Genomic DNA, 18,257 nt, shown 5'->3' on the forward strand with positions numbered 1-18,257 from the left:
TTATCAGAGGATGCTGGTCCAGCAAAGGCCTTGTTTACACAAACTCTAACCTGTGCCCCCACTTGCATTACCAGGCAAATATTTGCCCAAGGCAGGAGGCAGGACAAAGTTAGGATTTCTCAATAACCATCAAAATACTAGAGGGCCTTGCATTGCAAGGGGTGTTTCCTGCTCCTTGAACTTGGTTCGACAGAATAGAGCGATCCATCACCAGCCCATCATCTCAGTGGTCTTTCAAAGATGAAGAAGGTACATCTGGCTTGTTTCACGGTGCTTCTCTTTGCTTCAGAAATATGGAACCTGGAGTTCATTGTTGAAGAAAACCCAGAGGTAAGAGTCTGTTTTTCTCAGGAGACCTGACAAGAGCTCAGTTTTGCTCAGTTTTGTTCTTAATTGCCATCAAGTCAGCTTCAGCTGATGGTGTCCCTATGAATGAGACCTACAAGACACTCTGTTATTAACAAATCTGTTAAGATCTTGCAAATTCAGGCCCATGGCTATCTTGACTGAAGTCTATCCACCTGTAATGTGGTCTTCCTCTTTTCCTAACGTCTTCCACTTTGCCAAGCCTTATCCTCTTTTCAAAATAGTTATGTCAGCTCAGGATATGTCCAAAGGGAAATATGATAGCCTCACAGTTTAATCATCTTGACTTTTAGGGAGAGTTCAGACTTGACTTGCTGTTGTTATTATTGTTGTGTGCCTTCAAGTTGTTTCTGACTTATGACAATACTAAGATGAACCTATTGTGCAGTTTTCTTGGCAAGATTTGTTCAGGGTGGGTTTGCCTTTGTCTTCCTCTGAGACTGAGACAGTGTGACTTGCTCAAGGTTACCTAGTGGGTTTCCATGGCCTAGCAGGGATTCAAACCCTGATCTCCAGATATCTGCAGAACTTTCCTCCAGCACCTTACTTCAAATGAATTGATTCTGTTCTGGTCAGCTTTCTCTTCTGTCCAGGTTTCACAACTATATGTAGAAAATGGTACTATAGCATTTGTATTCAATTACACTTGAAGATCTTATCTAGTTCCTTCATAACTGCCCTCCCAAGTCTTAGAATTCAAAGACATAGCTGTGTTAATCTGAAAAATCAGTATGCAAGGGGATGTAGCACTGATAGACGTTGGTACCAAGAGCTTTCATAGACTTGAGCCTGCTTCCTCAGATACATCTAAGTCTTAGCTTTCTTCTGATTATTTTATTACAACCTTCGTTTTGACCAGTGACTCAATTGAGGCATAGAAAATCTTTACCTGGTCTGATGTCTTCATAATCCACTTTAACGTTATATGTATTGTCTGTGGTCATATATTTTTTCTTCATGTTCAACTGTAACCTTGCTTTTTTTACTCTCTTTCTTGTGCTTTCCTCAATAGTTTTTCCAAGTCCTTCTGTTTCTTGCTAGCAATGTGGTGCCATCTGCATACCTTACATTTTTGGTGCTTCTTCCTCCTATTTTCACGCCTCCTTCAGCTCAGTTAAGAACAGATTACTGTTCTTATTTTTCTCCCATCTTTCCCTGGGTTCTTTTCTAGGAAGATTAATCAGTGTAATTGCTTTAATTTAGAATTCAAAGGTTACTCAACTCACAATACATGGCACACAGTGATGGCTGGTGGCTCCCATGTCAGAGGAACAGTGAATGGACTCTGGGTTTAAACTTTATAGGAACTACCTGAACTGCTGAACCTGTTTGGGGAATCATGTTGTACAATATAATAACAATCCAACAAGATGTACAATATAATTTTTGTGAGGTTTTGTGGGCATTATTTCTTTAGTGGAAAATGTGGACCTTATTACACACTTTTGCCCCCGATCTGGACACAGGTAGCGGACACATGTGGCCAAGTGAAAATGCATTTTACTGCATGCCATACTATCAAGCCATCCCCATGCCATTGCCCGGCCCTAAGCCATTCCTGATCAGGGCTCAGGCATGTGAATTTTGTGCCCAGATCGGGGACAAAAGTGTGTGCAATAAGGTCCATAGAAATAACGCGGTAAGTATAGTGACAAATTCTAGTGCCACAAAAAAAGATCAGCTGAACACATTTCAAAACAAACAGTATGTATATGTGAAATGAAACATTTTGAATTTTGAAGCCTTCTTCCAAAAACATTCAAGGGTGATCTTTCTTTCTTTCTTTCTTTCTTTCTTTCATCTCCTTTTTTTAAAGTTATTTTCATTTTGGTAGTCAAGCCTATAGATCTATGCTTCTTTAACATGATGGGAAGGTAGGTAGTGATGCAGGCTTATTTGCTTTCCTCTTTTCTCTCTGTTCTGCTGTTCATGCATGTTCAGCAAGGGATTCATAGTGGCAGCTGCTATTTACCTTGTCTGTTGTAGGTATGCATGCTCAACTAGAGCAGAATCCCATTCTTCCCCAGCCCAAGGTTTTATTGCATTTTTTAAAGTCCAGACACACTGCTGAACTAGGCAACAAAAGTCTGTTTTTCTCTAGTTCACCGTATTCTCAATGCTGATACTGCCAGAAAAATTGCAGCTTGACAGAAGACAAGGAGGAAAGGGGGAACTAGAGGTATAACAATACTTTGTAAAAAGGAGAATCTTTATCTGTGGCTTTGTTGACTGAGGTATACCTATATGCTGCTTTCCACTACATGTGGTTGCTTCCTAGATTTAAATAGAGGCATTAGGATATTGAAGTAACAAATGTTACCCAAGATCTGGTCCTTGTTTTAGGCATGTAGCTGAGAGGTTGCCCCCAGTGCTGGAAACTAGCTATGCTATATGAGGACATCCATGACCATATAAGCAGATCTGACTAGCTCAGCATGAGGGAAACCCAAGACCACATGGCTAGGATAGATAAATCAAGATCAGAATCTGCATAATCTCTTCATTGATAGGAGTGATGGTGGGTGATAGACCTTGTGCTTACAAATGAAGAAAATCCTAAGTATACTACCCTTTGGAAGCGAAACCCCATCATCCAGAAACATTTGCACTGATCCTCTGGCCATTTACAAGTTCCTTCTCATTCTTCTAGCCTAGAAATGTAATTTTTAATCCCAAAATCTGCCCTGGGAAACGTTTTGCCCTATAAATACGCCTGGCAAGACACACAAAATTTGGTCGTGCTGAGATTCAGACAGACCCTTTGTCAGTATCTTGCTTGACTTCTCAGCACTACAGGCTGCTGCTGAGCCACTTCACTTCACAGAATCTCTCAACTGGGACCTTTGCTTCTGGAACCAGTACAGTATTGCCTTCTGCAGTCCTTAAAGTCACTATCTGCTACCACCTTTTATATCATTAGTTTGTGTGTGTGTGTGTTTAAGTGTGCTTTTGTGTGAGTGGCGATTCCCTTTTACAAATAAAACTACATTTGGACCTTGTATTCTGGCGTTCTGTTTCTCAAAACTGGTACATACAGGCTTGATCCCTGCTTTGAGTTGCCCAAGCCCTCTCAGCTGCTGTAATTAAGCTAATAATAGTCCCCTATTAAATATTGTTTGTGGGTGCCCTCTTAGGACCCAGGCATTTTTGGTAACATAAAGACTCATTTGTTAGGCATCACACACAAAGCAAATTGTTCTCATCTTGCATAGTTCATAGAGTGGGCTTGACCATCTTTCACATCCAAATACACTCATATAATAATTGCCTCTGATGTTCATACCTTGCTTCCCTGATCTCATTGGTGACTCTCCTTGTAGGATCTGGATAAGTTGTTTGACTGGGAGGTGGATGGATTTGTTTCAAGATCCACTCTATGGAAGAACAGATTTCAGGTACAGTTGCTTATTTACTGATCTTTCACTCACTCAGTTAATCAATCAATCACTTCATTTACTCTGAGCTGCTCCTGGAGTATTCTGGCCCCAGAGCTGCCCTGAATTTCCCCCGTTACCTTTGTACTCTGGAGCAACACCGGGCAACTGTCTACACACTTGTCCTGTAGTAACAAGGCACCCAGCCTTGATCATATGGCTGGGCACTGTGTTGTGATGTCAGAGGGAGTAACTTGTGCCAGCAGTGCTGGGCAGCACAGTGGGATGGGCATGTAGCCAGCTGCTCTTGTGTCTGAAGCAAAAGGTATGGTTTTAAAATCCAATTTAGGCCCGGATGGGACAGATCCAGTGTGGAACTGGCCTTCCCTCGTGAAGATAGTCTGCACTCAAATCCAGCTTTGGCCATGAAATGGCATCACTAGGACAGTGCGGGGGGTGCAGACTGCACTAGGTGACACTCAAAGAGGGAGGTGACATCACTGCTGCTCAAACACTTGTACAGTGCACCCTTTGTTTACGCGGGGGATCCGTTCCGGACTCCCCCGCATAAAACAAATAATGCCTATGCTCGAGCCCCATTTAAATGAATGGGGCTCGTGCACGCGGCGGTGCGGTGGTGCTGCGGCATGCACGTGCCACAAGCACACACTCCATTTGTCCCTATGGGACATGCCGCCCCTTCCTCCCCACGCAGCTTTCAGCGTATTTTGTAGTTTGGCAGAAACACTGTGGCAATTGCCTGTATCTCTTTAAAATGCTTTAAGAGATGGTGGGAGTGAGATGAAGCTCAGTGGGAGAAGAAAGAAGGGCCCCCAGAATTTTTAAAAATTAACATTTCAAATTTCAAAATTTCAAAATTAATTTTTTTAAAAATTGCATTCTTTTGAAAAAAAATCTTTTTAAAAACATTACATTTTAACCAAATTGCTATGTTTATGTAAATATGTTTAGGTTATATGTATGATAGTGTAATTTGAAAGTATAATTTTAATTTTGATAGTTGCTTATTTCACAGCTATTAGCATTACATTCAGTGGTATATGGAAATTATGATTTATGAGTAACATTAGTGCAAAAAAAAAAAGAGAGAGAGCATTACTAAGGATTCTGTAGGATGTGAAATGGGAGGAGGTCAATGGGGGGATGACATCATGAGTTCCCACACAAGGTGACACTGACCCTAGGGATGCCACTGTGGCCATGGATCATGTAGACAGGTCACGGTGAGGATGGAGAATGAGGAACGGTTTAACTGTCCTGTGTAGACATGCCCTGGGGCTGAAGGTGGCTTACAGCGTAAAAGAAATATAAGTAGTGCCTCATGTAGCTAAAATCATAGGAAAACAATAATAAAGATTAAACAGTATTAAACACTCTATAGGGTTAAAGCTATTGAAAACATTAATTTTGGTTTTATGTATGTATGTGTTTTCTTTATATTTGTAGTCAGTTTCATTTTGCTTATATTGTAAGTGTTTTGTCTGACGTTTTTGTAAACTGATTTGTTAATAAAGTTTATTTTAAAATCATTTTTAAAATGAAAAAAAAAGAAAAGATTAATTTGAAATCCCACCTTTCCCCCTGCATGGGATTCAAAGTGGTTTACAACCATTTAAAAACACACAGCACAGAATGAAGTTAATATAGCATGCGAGAGCAAAAAGCTTTTTACATGTAAAACAACTGCTAGTCAAACAACTTGCTGGAATAGAAAGGTTTTCAACTTCCGACAAAAAGGCAGCAAGGAGGGAGCCAGTCTTGCTTCTCTGGCTGGGGCTGGTGGGAAATGAAGTCCAGCAACCTTGGGAGAGCCATCTATTCCCCAGCCTCATCATCAAAAAATGTGGCACTATTTCCAGAGGTGCTGTTCTGCTTGTATGTGTTCATAAGCAGAAATCTAAGACTGGCATGGAGCCATAGTCCAACATATTGGAACAGCATCAGGTTGGAGGAAGATGGAAGTAGAAAATACTGGGCTAGATGGACCTATAGTCTTACCTAGAGCTTTAACTGCACTGCAGAATTAATGCAGTTTTACACCATTTTAAGTGTGCTTTTCTCAATCCTATGGAATTCTGGGATTTGTAGTTTTGTGAGCTATTTAGTCTTCTCTGCCAAAGAGATCTGGTACCACAACAAATTACAAATCCCAGGATTATATAGCATGGAGCCATGACAGTTGAAGAGGTGCAAAACTGTTTTAATTTTGCAGTATTTTGGGGCTTTCAGACAACATTATAAACTGGTTTACAAACCGGTTTAAAAGGGAACTGACCAGGAACTTCGCACACTCTTAAAGTTGTTGAACATTTTCATGTTGAGTCCATTCTTTTCAATCTGAGAGTCTCATTCCTTTTCTCTTTGTGTTTTCCGAAACTCTAGAGAAGCACATCCAATGATGACGACTCAGGAGAATCGGTGAGCTTTCTTGCTGATTATTCCCTTTTCTCATCTAAAAAGCAACTTGTCCCTCCTGCCCCCCAACCAAGTTAACCATTAGCTGGAGATCAATCCTACTGTTTGCTTAGGGATTTTTTTTCCTTGCCAGTGCAGTACCAGGATATCAACCAGCTGAATTTTCCTAAACAGTTACCTTCTATTTCACAATATTGTCAAAGACTGCAGAAATGGAAAAACATAATTTATTGGTTTGCTTATTTGACATCTCTCCCACCTTTCTCCCAAAATGGGACTCAAAGTGGTCAGCGGAATTTTAAAAAATTACTTTATACACCATCTTACCAGGCTTTCATAAGCTTTATATATATTCTGTATATTCTATTATTATGAGAGAATCATTTTCACTTTCTCTGGCCACAGGTGTATAACTTTACACAACCATCAAATAGGGCACTCAACATTTTGAATATTCCTTGAGTAGGTGAATAAAAGTGCAGGGAATCAAGCTGCTTGCCTCACTGAAACGTCATAGTTGAAAATGAATTAATATGTGAAGATGTTGGTGTTGCTCTCTACTACACTCTATATTCCATTTTTTTATTTAATTAATTAACTTCTATACCACCTCTCCTAAAAGAAGTCATACACATGTAGGCAGGAAACCACTCCGGGGCCCTAACCCCACTAATCTGGCATTAATACTAAAATGTTCTCAAGGGTTTCCAGTTTGGCTGCCAAAATGTACCTCTTCATCCCAGATCCTTCCCCGGATCAATTATTTGGGAAATATGGGTGCCCTCTCTACTAGGTGGTACTTGTTTAACTCCTCACGTTTCTCTGTCCCAGGTAATACAGCATTCCTTGGGGAATGTTCTGGATGCATTCCAGAACTGCCCTTATTCTTTCTTGGGATCTCATGATAATATTTTGATGATTGCAGGTGACCGGTGATGACAACATAATCCTCCACAGCTATAAGGTCCACTCCACCATCACATCTCGTCTGGCCAACACAATGGTGCAGACCAAGGTGGAAAACAGGGCGAGCCATTCCCAGAACCTTGTCTTCGATGTCCAGATCCCTAAAGGGGCCTTCATTCACAACTTTACCATGTAAGTATACGCCTACATGCTAAACAAGATGCTTATCAAGGGGCAGCAAAGACATCCTTGGTAGGGAGCAAAAGCGGGAAATTATCTGCCTTCCAAGTGTTGTTGGTGTCTGGCTTCATCATGCCTGGCCATTGACCATGGAAGCTTGGAGTTCTACTGATTCCCAACTTCAAGTTAAGAGGAATTCCTGATCTCATAATTTTTCATTCACTTAGTGAAATAAGTTGATGTGGTAGACTTGTTAGGTGTCAAGAACTGTTATTTAAATTTAGACAGAGGAGATTAAAAGAGTGGTGCTGTTGGTGGTAAACTAGTTGGAGAAAAATTAAATAAAACTGGCATGGATATACTACTCACCTCTGCCTGTGTAGGTAAGGCTGGCCCTACTATTAGGGTGCATCTACACTGCAGAAATAATGCAGTTTAACACCACTTCAGGTGCTGTAGCTCCATCCTATGGAATCCTGCCATTAGTTTTACAGGGCCTTTAGTCTTCTTTGCCAAAGAATGCTGGTGCCTCACCAAACTACAAATTCCAGGATTCTGTAGGATGGAGCTGTGGCAGTTGAAGTAGTGTCAAACTGCATTATTTCAACAGTGTAAATGCACCCCTTGATTCTCTGTGTATTCAACCTTGTTTGAAGTGCTGAACTTGTGCTGGCACACACTGGTTTTTTTCCTGAGAGGCTGCTTATCTTTAACACTTACATGACAGTATGCAAAGGTGGTGGTGTCACTAGGAGAGTGTAGGGGGAGTGAAACCCACAGCAGGTGACACCTCAGAGAGGTGTCACCAATTTGGCCCTCTTCCTGCATCCTTCACTGCCACTATGAGTAAGAGGACGCAAAAGCACTGAGGGAGAGAGCCAGGACCCCCCACCTCACTACTGCCTTGTTGTCCTACTCATGAGTAGGAGAATGTGGAGGCAATGAGGGAGAGGGCTGGGCACCTACCCCCATGTGCTTCATCCACCACACCAGTGACACTCAGAGCAGGGATGCCACTGTGCAAAGGGATCTTGTAGCACTTTTGAGACTAACTGGAAAAAAAAGAAGTTGTAGAAGTTTGAAAGTTAATGAGCCGTTTTCTGCACAGGCTGAAAAGCCTTTGTTCCCACCTGCTTGTGTTGTCCTATTTGGATGATGCAGACCAAAACCCCAGGGCCAGGATCAGGCCAGATCCTGGCAGATGGGACACAGATCTGTTGACTCCACCCAAATTCTAGGGTAAATAGCCTTTAATGCAGGTCAATTAGGCCCTGTTTAAATGCCTCACATGCTCCTTGCCTTCTCATGATGTGACCAAAGCAGCCTCACTTTGATTGTCTTGGCTTCCAGGGAGAGTTCAGATTTAATCTGTTCAAGGACCCATTCATTTGTCTTCTTGGCTGTCCATGGTATCCTCAGCACTTTTCTCCAACACTGCATCTCAATTGAGTTTATTTTCTTCCTTTCAGCTTTCTTCACTGTCCAATTCTCAAATCCCTACAGGAGTCAACAGATGGGGAATACTATGGCTTAGATGAGTCTGACTTTAGTGATCAGTTGTATGTCTTTACACTTTAGTTCCTTCATGGCTGCCCTCCACATTCCTAATCTTCTTCTTATTTCTTGACTTCAGTCTCCATTCTGATCAATGTTTGATTCAAGATACAGGAACTCTTTAACTGTTTTAATTTCCTCATTGTCTAGGTTGAATTTATATAGATCCTCCGTGGTCATTATTTATGTTTTATGTTCAGCATTAAATCTGCCTTTCCATTTTCTTCTTTGACCTTCCTTTTTCCAAGTCTGTGATTTTTTTTCTGCTACAGAACAATAAACCCTGCAGCTTTTAAGTATATGAGTATAGTCTTAATTCTGACTTACTTACCTCTGACTTACTCAAGCTTCCAAACAGAACAATCCCAAGTTATGATGAACATCCTCCTCTCTTTTTGTAATCATGCTTTTTCTAATGATTAGGTGCCCTGTGTTTTAGCTTGGTTTCTGCCCTACAGGAATGTCAATGGAATCACATTCACTAGTTCAGTGAAGGAAAAATCTGCAGCCAGAAGTCAATATGCACAGGCCAAAGCCAAAGGGAAAGCTGCTGGATTGCTGAGGTAGGTGAATCGGACACATTGTCTAATTCATTCTTTATTTCTGCACCCCAGTAGTATTCTTGTAAGATATATAGGGCACGAAATGAGAATCATATTTATAACTGGAGTTGGTTTGAATTTTTGTTTGTTTGTTTGCTTGCTTATCCCACAGACAACACCTGAAATTCCCACTTATACAGTACAACCATTATATTGACAGGAGCCCTAGCCTTTGTTTCATCTGGCAACCCTGCATGGAACAGGTGCTAGCTTTTCCAGATTAAGCAAAAGAGCTATCAGAAGATTATGTTTTCTAGTATTTCACAGCAATTGATTTAGAGCCTGGTGAATTTTAAGGGATTCCCCCAATCCTCAACAAATTTTCTGGTGGCATTTTGGTGGTATATTGAGCTGTGGCTTTAATGTTGTTTATGTGTTCCTAACTGAATTCAGGAGCAATGCCCTTGACATGGAAAATTTCAAAGCTGAACTCAATGTCCCAGGAGGAACCAAAGTCCAGTTTGAAATTCACTACCAAGAGCCGATCCGAAGGAAACTGTCTACTTACGAATACTTTATCCCTGTGCAGCCAGGCAGGCTGGCCAAACACTTGGAGGTAAGATGGACATGTGCCTGAAACCCTTCAGATCTGCTTCCAGTCAATGAAGACAGAGTAAAAGAGAGAGAACTGATGAAGGAAGCATAGAGGACAACATGTCTACCACTTTGGGGGGATCCCCCAAGTCTTGAAAGATATTTGTTTATCACAGCATGTGCTTTCGTTATTATTTATTATTATTTACCTATGTATCTTGCATTTAGCATGTGTCTTGAATCTAGCAAGGTAAACATGAGCTTAATTTGCAAGTCTGCTGAGGTAATCATTTCTTTGGAAATACTTTGTTGGAGGAAAATGGGTTTATAAGTGGAATACACCTCCTCCTTAAAGTTTGGGAGGTGCAGTGGTTAAATGCAGGTACTACAGCCACAACATTGTGAGTTTGATCCTGAAGGACTCCAAGGTCAATCCAGCCTTCCAGCCTTTCATATATTGGTAAAATCACTACCCAGCTCATTGGGGCAATTGGCTTACACATTGTAAACCACCTAGAGACTGCTTAGTTCAGTATGAAGCAGTATAGGAATGTAAATGCTAATGCTGTTGCTTTAGTTTGATCCTGAAAATAGTATAGTATTGAATATTCTATTGTGATAGAATAGTATTGTAAATAAGAATATAAAAGCATTGCTTGCAAAACTTAAATTAGCTTTTCTCAGTCCAGCAACTACCATCAACTACATGTTGGAGAAGGCTGATTAATATAGAAATGGGTTCTCAATATCATGTTGCACTGTATTCCTCCACCCTAAGAGAGGAGGTGTGCTCTTTTTCAGGACTGCAGCTATTCTGGAACCTGGTCAAGGTACCTGGCCATAGTGATCCATGTATTCATGACTTCTGTTTTAGATTATTGTAGTGCACTGCCCATGGGGCTGGCCTTGAAGGAATTGCCTGGTGACTACTGCTACTGCAAAATGTGACAGCCAGATTTTGGTCTAGAATGCTTTCTAGAGACCATGTAGGACCTGTGGCATCACTAGGACTGGTGTGACCCAGTGTGGTAGCCCATAGTGCCACCACAAATCCACCACCTCCCATACCACACCATACAGAAACTAGTAATGCTTTTTGTACTAATGTTACTCAACAGTTGCCATTCCTGTATGCCACTGAATTCAATGGCAATGGTTGTGACATAAACAACTAGCAAAATTAAAATTATACCTTTAAATTACAATATCATATGCACAGCCTTAATAGTATTAAGTACTGATAATTTCATGTGGTCAAAGTGAAAATTCGGTGATGTGATTTAAAATTTTTTTAAAAGATTTTAAATTTTTATTTTTTAAAACAATAATTAAAATTAACACTTCAGGCTTTTACTGTCTCGTCCCGCTAAGCCTTGCCGTACTTAGACAATCTCTTCCACTGAGCTCTGGCATTTTAAAAGGATGCAAGTGAACACCACAGGCAGTTTTTGCCAACCAGCAGATGTCTGGGGAGCAGTGGTGTCACCCCACTTTAGGGTGTCACCTGGTGTGGTCCTTTTAATAAATAAATAATAATAAACTGTTTATTTATAGCCTGCTTTTCCTGGGAGATCAAAGCAGGTTACAACAGAGGACTGCTTTGTTTTCTCAGCCTAGGTCAAGGTGCTAGTTCTTCCCCATAAAGCTCTAATGGTTCATATTCATGCTCATGATCCAAGTCCATTGTTTGATGCTTCAGTATATTGATTTCTAATCCCTCTTCCTTGCCTTGCCTGTAGGTGGATATTCATATTGTTGAGCCCCAGGGTCTTAGTTTCGTTCATGTTCCCAACACGCTTGGTAACCAGTTTGAAGACATTGTTACCATCTCCAAAGGAGAGAAAAAGGTAATGATAGGCAGAAGCAATCAGTCCTTTAAGTGCAGCAGTTTTCCAATGATCAGTTCTTGGGTAACCACTGTGGGAATGGAATAAAGGTGAGCTTAGATATGGAACCTCTGCGCAAAGGGCTATGAAGCTCATATCGGAGTTGGGTAAAGTTGCTTGTGAGAAGGCCTTCCTCACTTGTGCTGTCCTGCATCTTCTCCCTTCAAGGCTCATGTGTCCTTCAAACCAACAGTGACCCAGCAACGGCAATGCCCCACCTGCTCTTCTTCCGCAATTGATGGCAATTTTGTGGTGACCTACGATGTCAAGAGAGAGAGCAAAGCTGGAGAACTGGAGGTAACTCTGCTGTACCAAAAGTGTGGGAAACAAAGAGGAAAGATGAACTTGGCATGACAAATAGGGCAATTGATGTGGTTTTTGAAGAAGCAGCCGTGTTAGTCTGTTGCAGCATAAAAAAGAAATGGCAATTGATGTCCCTAACTGATGAAAAGGTAATTGTTGTCCATAAAAAGGATAACTGATGTCTGGTAAAGAATTGCTGTTTGGCAAAGAATGACTCCAATGCACAAGGCAAGTGATGCTTGTCAAGGGGTTTTGAAGGTGATATTGAAGAAAATAGATAGAATGAGCATCGTAGCAAGTGAACCTACTTGGAAAACTGCTACCTTTCTAGGAGCATTCCAAGAAAGAATACAGTGCTCTGAAGACAAAGAAGGAAGGTTATTGTGGGCTCTAGGAATATTGTGGGCTCTAGGAATATTGACGTTCATCCTAGCACAAAGTATAGTGGTCCATTGATGTAAGGTTATGGCTATAAAATAGGACTAAGTATCCTGGATGCTCATAGAAAAATAAAAGAGAAAACCATGGAAGCCAGTTTTAGGGGCATCTGTAATACTACATTTCCCAGAGATGTAGAAACATGCTTGAAAGTTGATGTTGAGTCATCGCACATGCTGCATTGTGTCTAAATCAGCAGTGGGCAGTTATGATTCTCCAGATATCTTTGGGCTACACATTCCATCAACTATACTCAGTGATGAAGGCTCATGGAAGTTGTAGTTCCTCAAACACAGCTACAGATTGCATGTCTGTGGTTTTGACTGGTTCTTGGTATACAGAGAATTAAGATGGTGAAGGGTTTGGAAACCATGCCCTATGAGGAACACCTTAGGGAGCTGGGTATGTTTAGCCTGGAGAAGAGAAGGTTAAGAGGTGATATGATAGCCCTGTTTAAATATGTGAAGGGATGTCATACTGAGAAGGGAGAAAGCTTGTTTTCTGCTGCTCCAGAGACTAGGACTCAGAGCATTGGATGCAAACTACAGGAAAAGAGATTCCACCTCAACATTAGGAAGAACCTCCTAACAGTAAGGGCTGTTTGACAGGGGAACACATTTTCTCGGAGTGTAGTGGAGCCTCCCTCCTTGGGGGTCTTTAAACAGAGACTGGATGACCATCTGTCAGGGATGCTTTGATTGGGAATTCCTGCATGGCAGGGGCTTGGACTGGATGGCCCTTGCGGTCTCTTCCAACTCTATGATTCTATATTGAGCCCTGGCAGCACAGTGGTTAAATGCCAGTACTGCAATCACTCACTCACAAATCACAAGGTTATGAGTTCAATACCAGCCAGGGGCTTTTGGTCAGCTCAGCCTGGTATCCTTCTGTAGGTTGCTACAATGAGTACCCAGCTTGTTGGGGGCAATTAGCTCAGACTTTGTAAACTGCTTACTACATCAGTAAACAGTATAGAAATGTATTGCTATTGAGTATAGCCTCAGTTGTTTATGACTCAAGGTTTTCCCACTTGAAAAGGACTATGCCATTTTAGAATTTTGCCAAAAACTCATATATTCTGCTGAATAAACTGTATTCTGGGCAGAACCAAGTTATTGAGTTGAATCACAACCATATCGCTCTGAGCACATCTAATCTCAGCAGGGTTGAGTCCAGTTAGAACATGAATGGGTGACCATCAGGGATCTCTGGGTGACATAGAATCATAGCATTGGCAAAGACCACAAGGGACATCCAGTCCAACCCCCTGCCATGCAGGAAGACACAAACAAACACTCCTGAAGGATGGCCATCCAGCCTCTGTTTAAAAAACTCCAACAAGGTCCAGGGACTAATCCTGTCTGAATCCCTGAAGAGATGTTGCTGCCAGTCAGAGCTGACAAACCTGGGTTAGAAAGAGCAATCTAAATCAGTCAGTATAAGACTCAGTATAAGAATTTGTCTTGCATTCCTATGTGATCCTTTATATGAACTGAAATGTATGTTTCCTCCCTTCCCTCTCTGCTTTAATTGCGCAGATCTTTAATGGTTATTTTATCCACTACTTTGCTCCTGAAAATTTGGATCCTCTGCCAAAAAATATCCTCTTTGTGATCGATGTCAGCGGCTCAATGTGGGGACTCAAAATGAAGCAGGTAAATGGGAGCAGCTGAGGGATGTGTTTTATGAAATGCTGCGAAGGTACAAAGATGTATGGTAGTGGTGTTGCTATTTATTTAGAAGCTACAAATTGGGGGGAAATCCACCAGAGCTCTTCCCAACAACGAATTAACTCTGAGATGTAATTATAATGTGGAAGGATTTCAGTGGCATGTGGGCCAAGTTAATGGAATCTGGGATATCATATCATCACATAAATATAAATTTATTTATTTATTTATTTATTTATTTATTTATTTCACTTTTATGCCACTTTTCTCCCAGAAAGGGACCCAAGGCGGCTCATAAATAGAAACATTTAAAAAAAAACCTTTACAATAACAGTTTTGAAACAATTAAAAACATCAAAATAAAACAGTATAAAATTACATACAATAAAAACAGAAAAGCAAACATAACTGCAACATACATCCCATATAAAACACACCTCATATAAAAGCTACCCTATGAAGATGTATTAAAATCATACAGCAAGGGGGAGAGATGGTCGGATGGTGGGGTTACAGGAGGCGCTCTTAATGGTGTCCAATGAACATCTTACACTTTTCTACTCAGAAGTAAGCCTTATTATGTTTTATTCCCAGGAAGTAGGATATAGGTTTTCAGTCTTAAACTTTCTATGCATTAGGAAGAGTAATGCAGAAGTAAGTAATGTAGTTCAGTGTTCTATCAGTAAAGTATTTTCTCAGGGTGAAACATATTAGCTTTTCTCATAGCATGTGGTTTTCATTACCTATGTATCTTGCATTCAGCACGGTGTTAGAATTCAAAGATATAGCTAGGGTTGCCATAACCCGGCGGCCCCCGTGCCAATCACAGTTTCGGGGGGCCCCTCCCAGTCCTGGTCTGGTTTGGGCCCCCACCCGTGCCTTGTTCCCAGTTTGGGGGCCCGCTCTGGCCATTGCCGCTGCCGCTAACGCAGCTGCTGCGGCGCCAACCCACCTCCTCCTCCGGCTCCGCCTTCCTCCTCTTCCTCAGCGGCAGAAGCGCCGCAGCCACCGCGCCTCCAGTGTGAGGGCTTGCGCGCCACCCAGGCCTCAGCAGGGGCCAGTGGCAGCGCGCACGCCTGCCCCGCTTCCCTCCGCACATGCGCGCCCGCCCTGCTTCCCTTCCTCCATCATAAGGAGCAGGAGGGGGGAGAGGAGGAGGAGGAGGAGGAGGAGGAGGAAGGAGCCGGAGGAAGGGTGCCTGAAGGCCAGGGCAGAATTGGGCCGGAGGAGGAGGAGGAGGACGACGAAAGCTGAGTCAGTGGCCATTAGGTCTGCCTTGGTATTTTGGGGTTTTTAAATTATATTTAAAAATATAAAATACTTATTTTATTTTATTTTATTTTTATTATTGCTTTTTATTTTTTATTTTATTAATTTTTATTATTGCTTGTTTTTGTTTTATTTCATTAATTTTTATTATTGCTTGTTTTTGTTTTATTTCATTAATTTTATTATTGCTTGTTTTTGTTTTATTTTATTAATTTTTATTATTGCTTATTTTTGTTTTATTTCATTAATTTTATTATTGCTTGTTTTTGTTTTATTTTATTAATTTTTATTATTGCTTGTTTTTGTTTTATTAATTTTTATTATTGCTTGTTTTTGTTTTATTTCATTAATTTTATTATTGCTTGTTTTTGTTTTATTTTATTAATTTTTATTATTGCTTGTTTTTGTTTTATTTCATTAATTTTATTATTGCTTGTTTTTGTTTTATTTTATTAATTTTTATTATTGCTTGTTTTTTAATTTATTACATTAATTTTTATTATCAAATATATACACCCCTGCCTTGTTTTTATTTATTTTTTCATTATATTTTATTATTAAATATATGCAAGTGCATTTTCTGTGTATTTATGTCGCTTTGAATGCTAACAAGTCTGCCTTTCCTGGACAATTATAGTGATGATGATGATGGTGATGGTGATATTAATATCAACAAGCCTCTGAGGCACGGCCAATGTAACTTGCTGTGATTTTTACAAACTCATGCGCAGTGAAGAAAAACCACAGTCCCTTGCCCAAGTACACACTTCTGAGAAGTACAGTTGAACCCGAGGGCAAGTACATTTCTGCCATCTGTCTAGGAATAATGCCAAAATGTCCTCCATTTTGATCATGCCTAAAAACATGCATTTATATTAACATTTTTTTTAAAAAAAAAACCTCAATTTTTGGAACATCCTCCATTTCTATAAAAATGTGTCCTACATTTGAAAATGTTGCCCTACATTTGTCCCAATTTGGAGGTCCTCACTTATGGCAACCCTAGATATAGCAGTGTTAGTCTGTAGAATCAGTACCTAGAGAGATCTTGTAGCACATCTGAGACTAACTGAAAGAAAGAAATTGGCAGCATGAGTTTTCGTAAACTTCAGTGTTTTGTGACTGGTCACTGGAAGGTAAACATGAGCTTCATTTATAAATCTATTTGCTGAGGCTTGTATCTTTGAGGAAATTCTCTTTTGGGAGGGAAAATGGCTCAATGATAGAGAATATGCCTTCTCCTTAAGATCAGTTTTGATTTGGAGAGGCAGCCAAAGACAATTGTGTACTCTGGCCTTGACATAAAGCAGACGGTAATGAGTGAAGAATTTAAAGAGAGAAAGAAGTTTGTCCTTGCAATGGGCCAAAGACCCAGGTAAGCAGAGGGAAAAGTTCTCTCCCCTGACCTAGTTGGACCACAGTTTGACTGGAGCTTCCTGTATTTGATTCCAAGAAAGATATTAAATATCCATGCAAAACTTTCCTTCCATACTCTGCCTGTTCATATTCTGTTTATCCTTCAACCTGAGTGTAAATTCAATTCCCCTACAACTGTTATTTTAAATTTAAGGTTTCACAGAAATAGGATGGCCACATGACAAAGAAAAAAGGGCTCCTGTGCCTTTCATAATTGAACGGAAGAGGGATATTTCAGCAGGTAAAGCTGGGAAATGGGCTCAGTTTGTCCATAAAAAAAATAAACCACATTGAGCCCAACAGGTATTGGCATCAAAGTTTCATTTGGGAGTCTACTGTGTTCTTCATCTTGATAGAACCATTATAAGATGTTACCCTTCAGATATAGTTGATTTGCCAAAAGAATTTTTATGGATAGTGAAAGTGCATTAGTAATCTATCAGGAATTTATGGGATTCCAAAATAATCAACACTGGGGGCCAGATAACCCTCTCTGCATAGCTGAATCCCGGTAATATAAACACATTCCAACAAAATAGCTGTACCTCTGCTGCTCAGTGGATCTAACAATGTAAGTTCTGACTCAGAGCTTGGAAAAGTTCCTGTTCTAAACCACACATCCCTGAATTTCCCAGCATGACTAGCAAGAACTTAACAATAACAACAACAACTTTTCCAAACCCACTTCTGTATTGACCTATGAAAGCTTGTATCATCATACATTCATTTAGACACAGTGGTTAGTCCAGGTGTTTTGGATTTGAGTTCCCTGAAACACCAGATAGCCTGGCCAACAATCAGTCTTCTGGGAAATGAAGTCCAAAACATCTGGAGGACCAAAGTTTGTGAACTACTTATTTTTAAACTGCAGTATTCAATGCATATACTAGGAGGGAGTATGCTCCACTGAAGACTTATTTTTGAGTAACAGTATATGGCATTGCTGTTTCAGTCTTTAAACAAAAATAGCACACGTGTGGCCCTCCAGGTGTTGGACTGCAACTCATATAGTTAACAGTGGTGAATGCTGGGCGTTGCATTTCAGCAACATTTGGAGGGCCAGTCAACTCCCACACGTGCTTTAAATTCTCACAGGACCTTTTGCTGCTTATATTATCAACCATCATTAATCCTTAGTAGCTTTTAAACATTATCTTGATCTCACTGTCAAATGCAAATCTAAGCTTGCATTCCCTCATCAATGTTCCTCCCACTGTTCCAGGGAGGCATGATGAGACTTGAGTTCAAATTGTACTGGGATGGATAATAGTGAGAATATCTTCAATAACTAGAAATGTGCTTTAATTACACGTAACCCCTTAT

The 18,257-nt window shown here is 40.5% G+C and overlaps 1 protein-coding gene across 1 annotated transcript in view; it reads left to right on the top strand.

Annotated features, from left to right (window-relative positions):
- Positions 1-217: 217 nt before the first annotated feature.
- Positions 218-18,257, top strand: part of LOC149311638 (inter-alpha-trypsin inhibitor heavy chain H2-like) — a 43,812-nt gene continuing 25,772 nt past the window's right edge. The window contains exons 1-9 of the mRNA XM_089527523.1: positions 218-330; positions 3,687-3,761; positions 6,144-6,179; positions 7,102-7,274; positions 9,275-9,379; positions 9,812-9,974; positions 11,692-11,799; positions 12,007-12,135; positions 14,118-14,234. Coding sequence (XP_089383649.1) covers positions 241-330; positions 3,687-3,761; positions 6,144-6,179; positions 7,102-7,274; positions 9,275-9,379; positions 9,812-9,974; positions 11,692-11,799; positions 12,007-12,135; positions 14,118-14,234 — 996 coding nt within the window. The 5' untranslated portion in view covers positions 218-240. The remainder of the gene's footprint in view (positions 331-3,686; positions 3,762-6,143; positions 6,180-7,101; positions 7,275-9,274; positions 9,380-9,811; positions 9,975-11,691; positions 11,800-12,006; positions 12,136-14,117; positions 14,235-18,257) is intronic.

This window comes from Sceloporus occidentalis, unplaced genomic scaffold (assembly GCF_023333645.1).
Source record: "Sceloporus occidentalis isolate IW3139 unplaced genomic scaffold, rSceOcc1.0.p SCAF_5, whole genome shotgun sequence".
Lineage (NCBI taxonomy): Eukaryota > Metazoa > Chordata > Lepidosauria > Squamata > Phrynosomatidae > Sceloporus > Sceloporus occidentalis.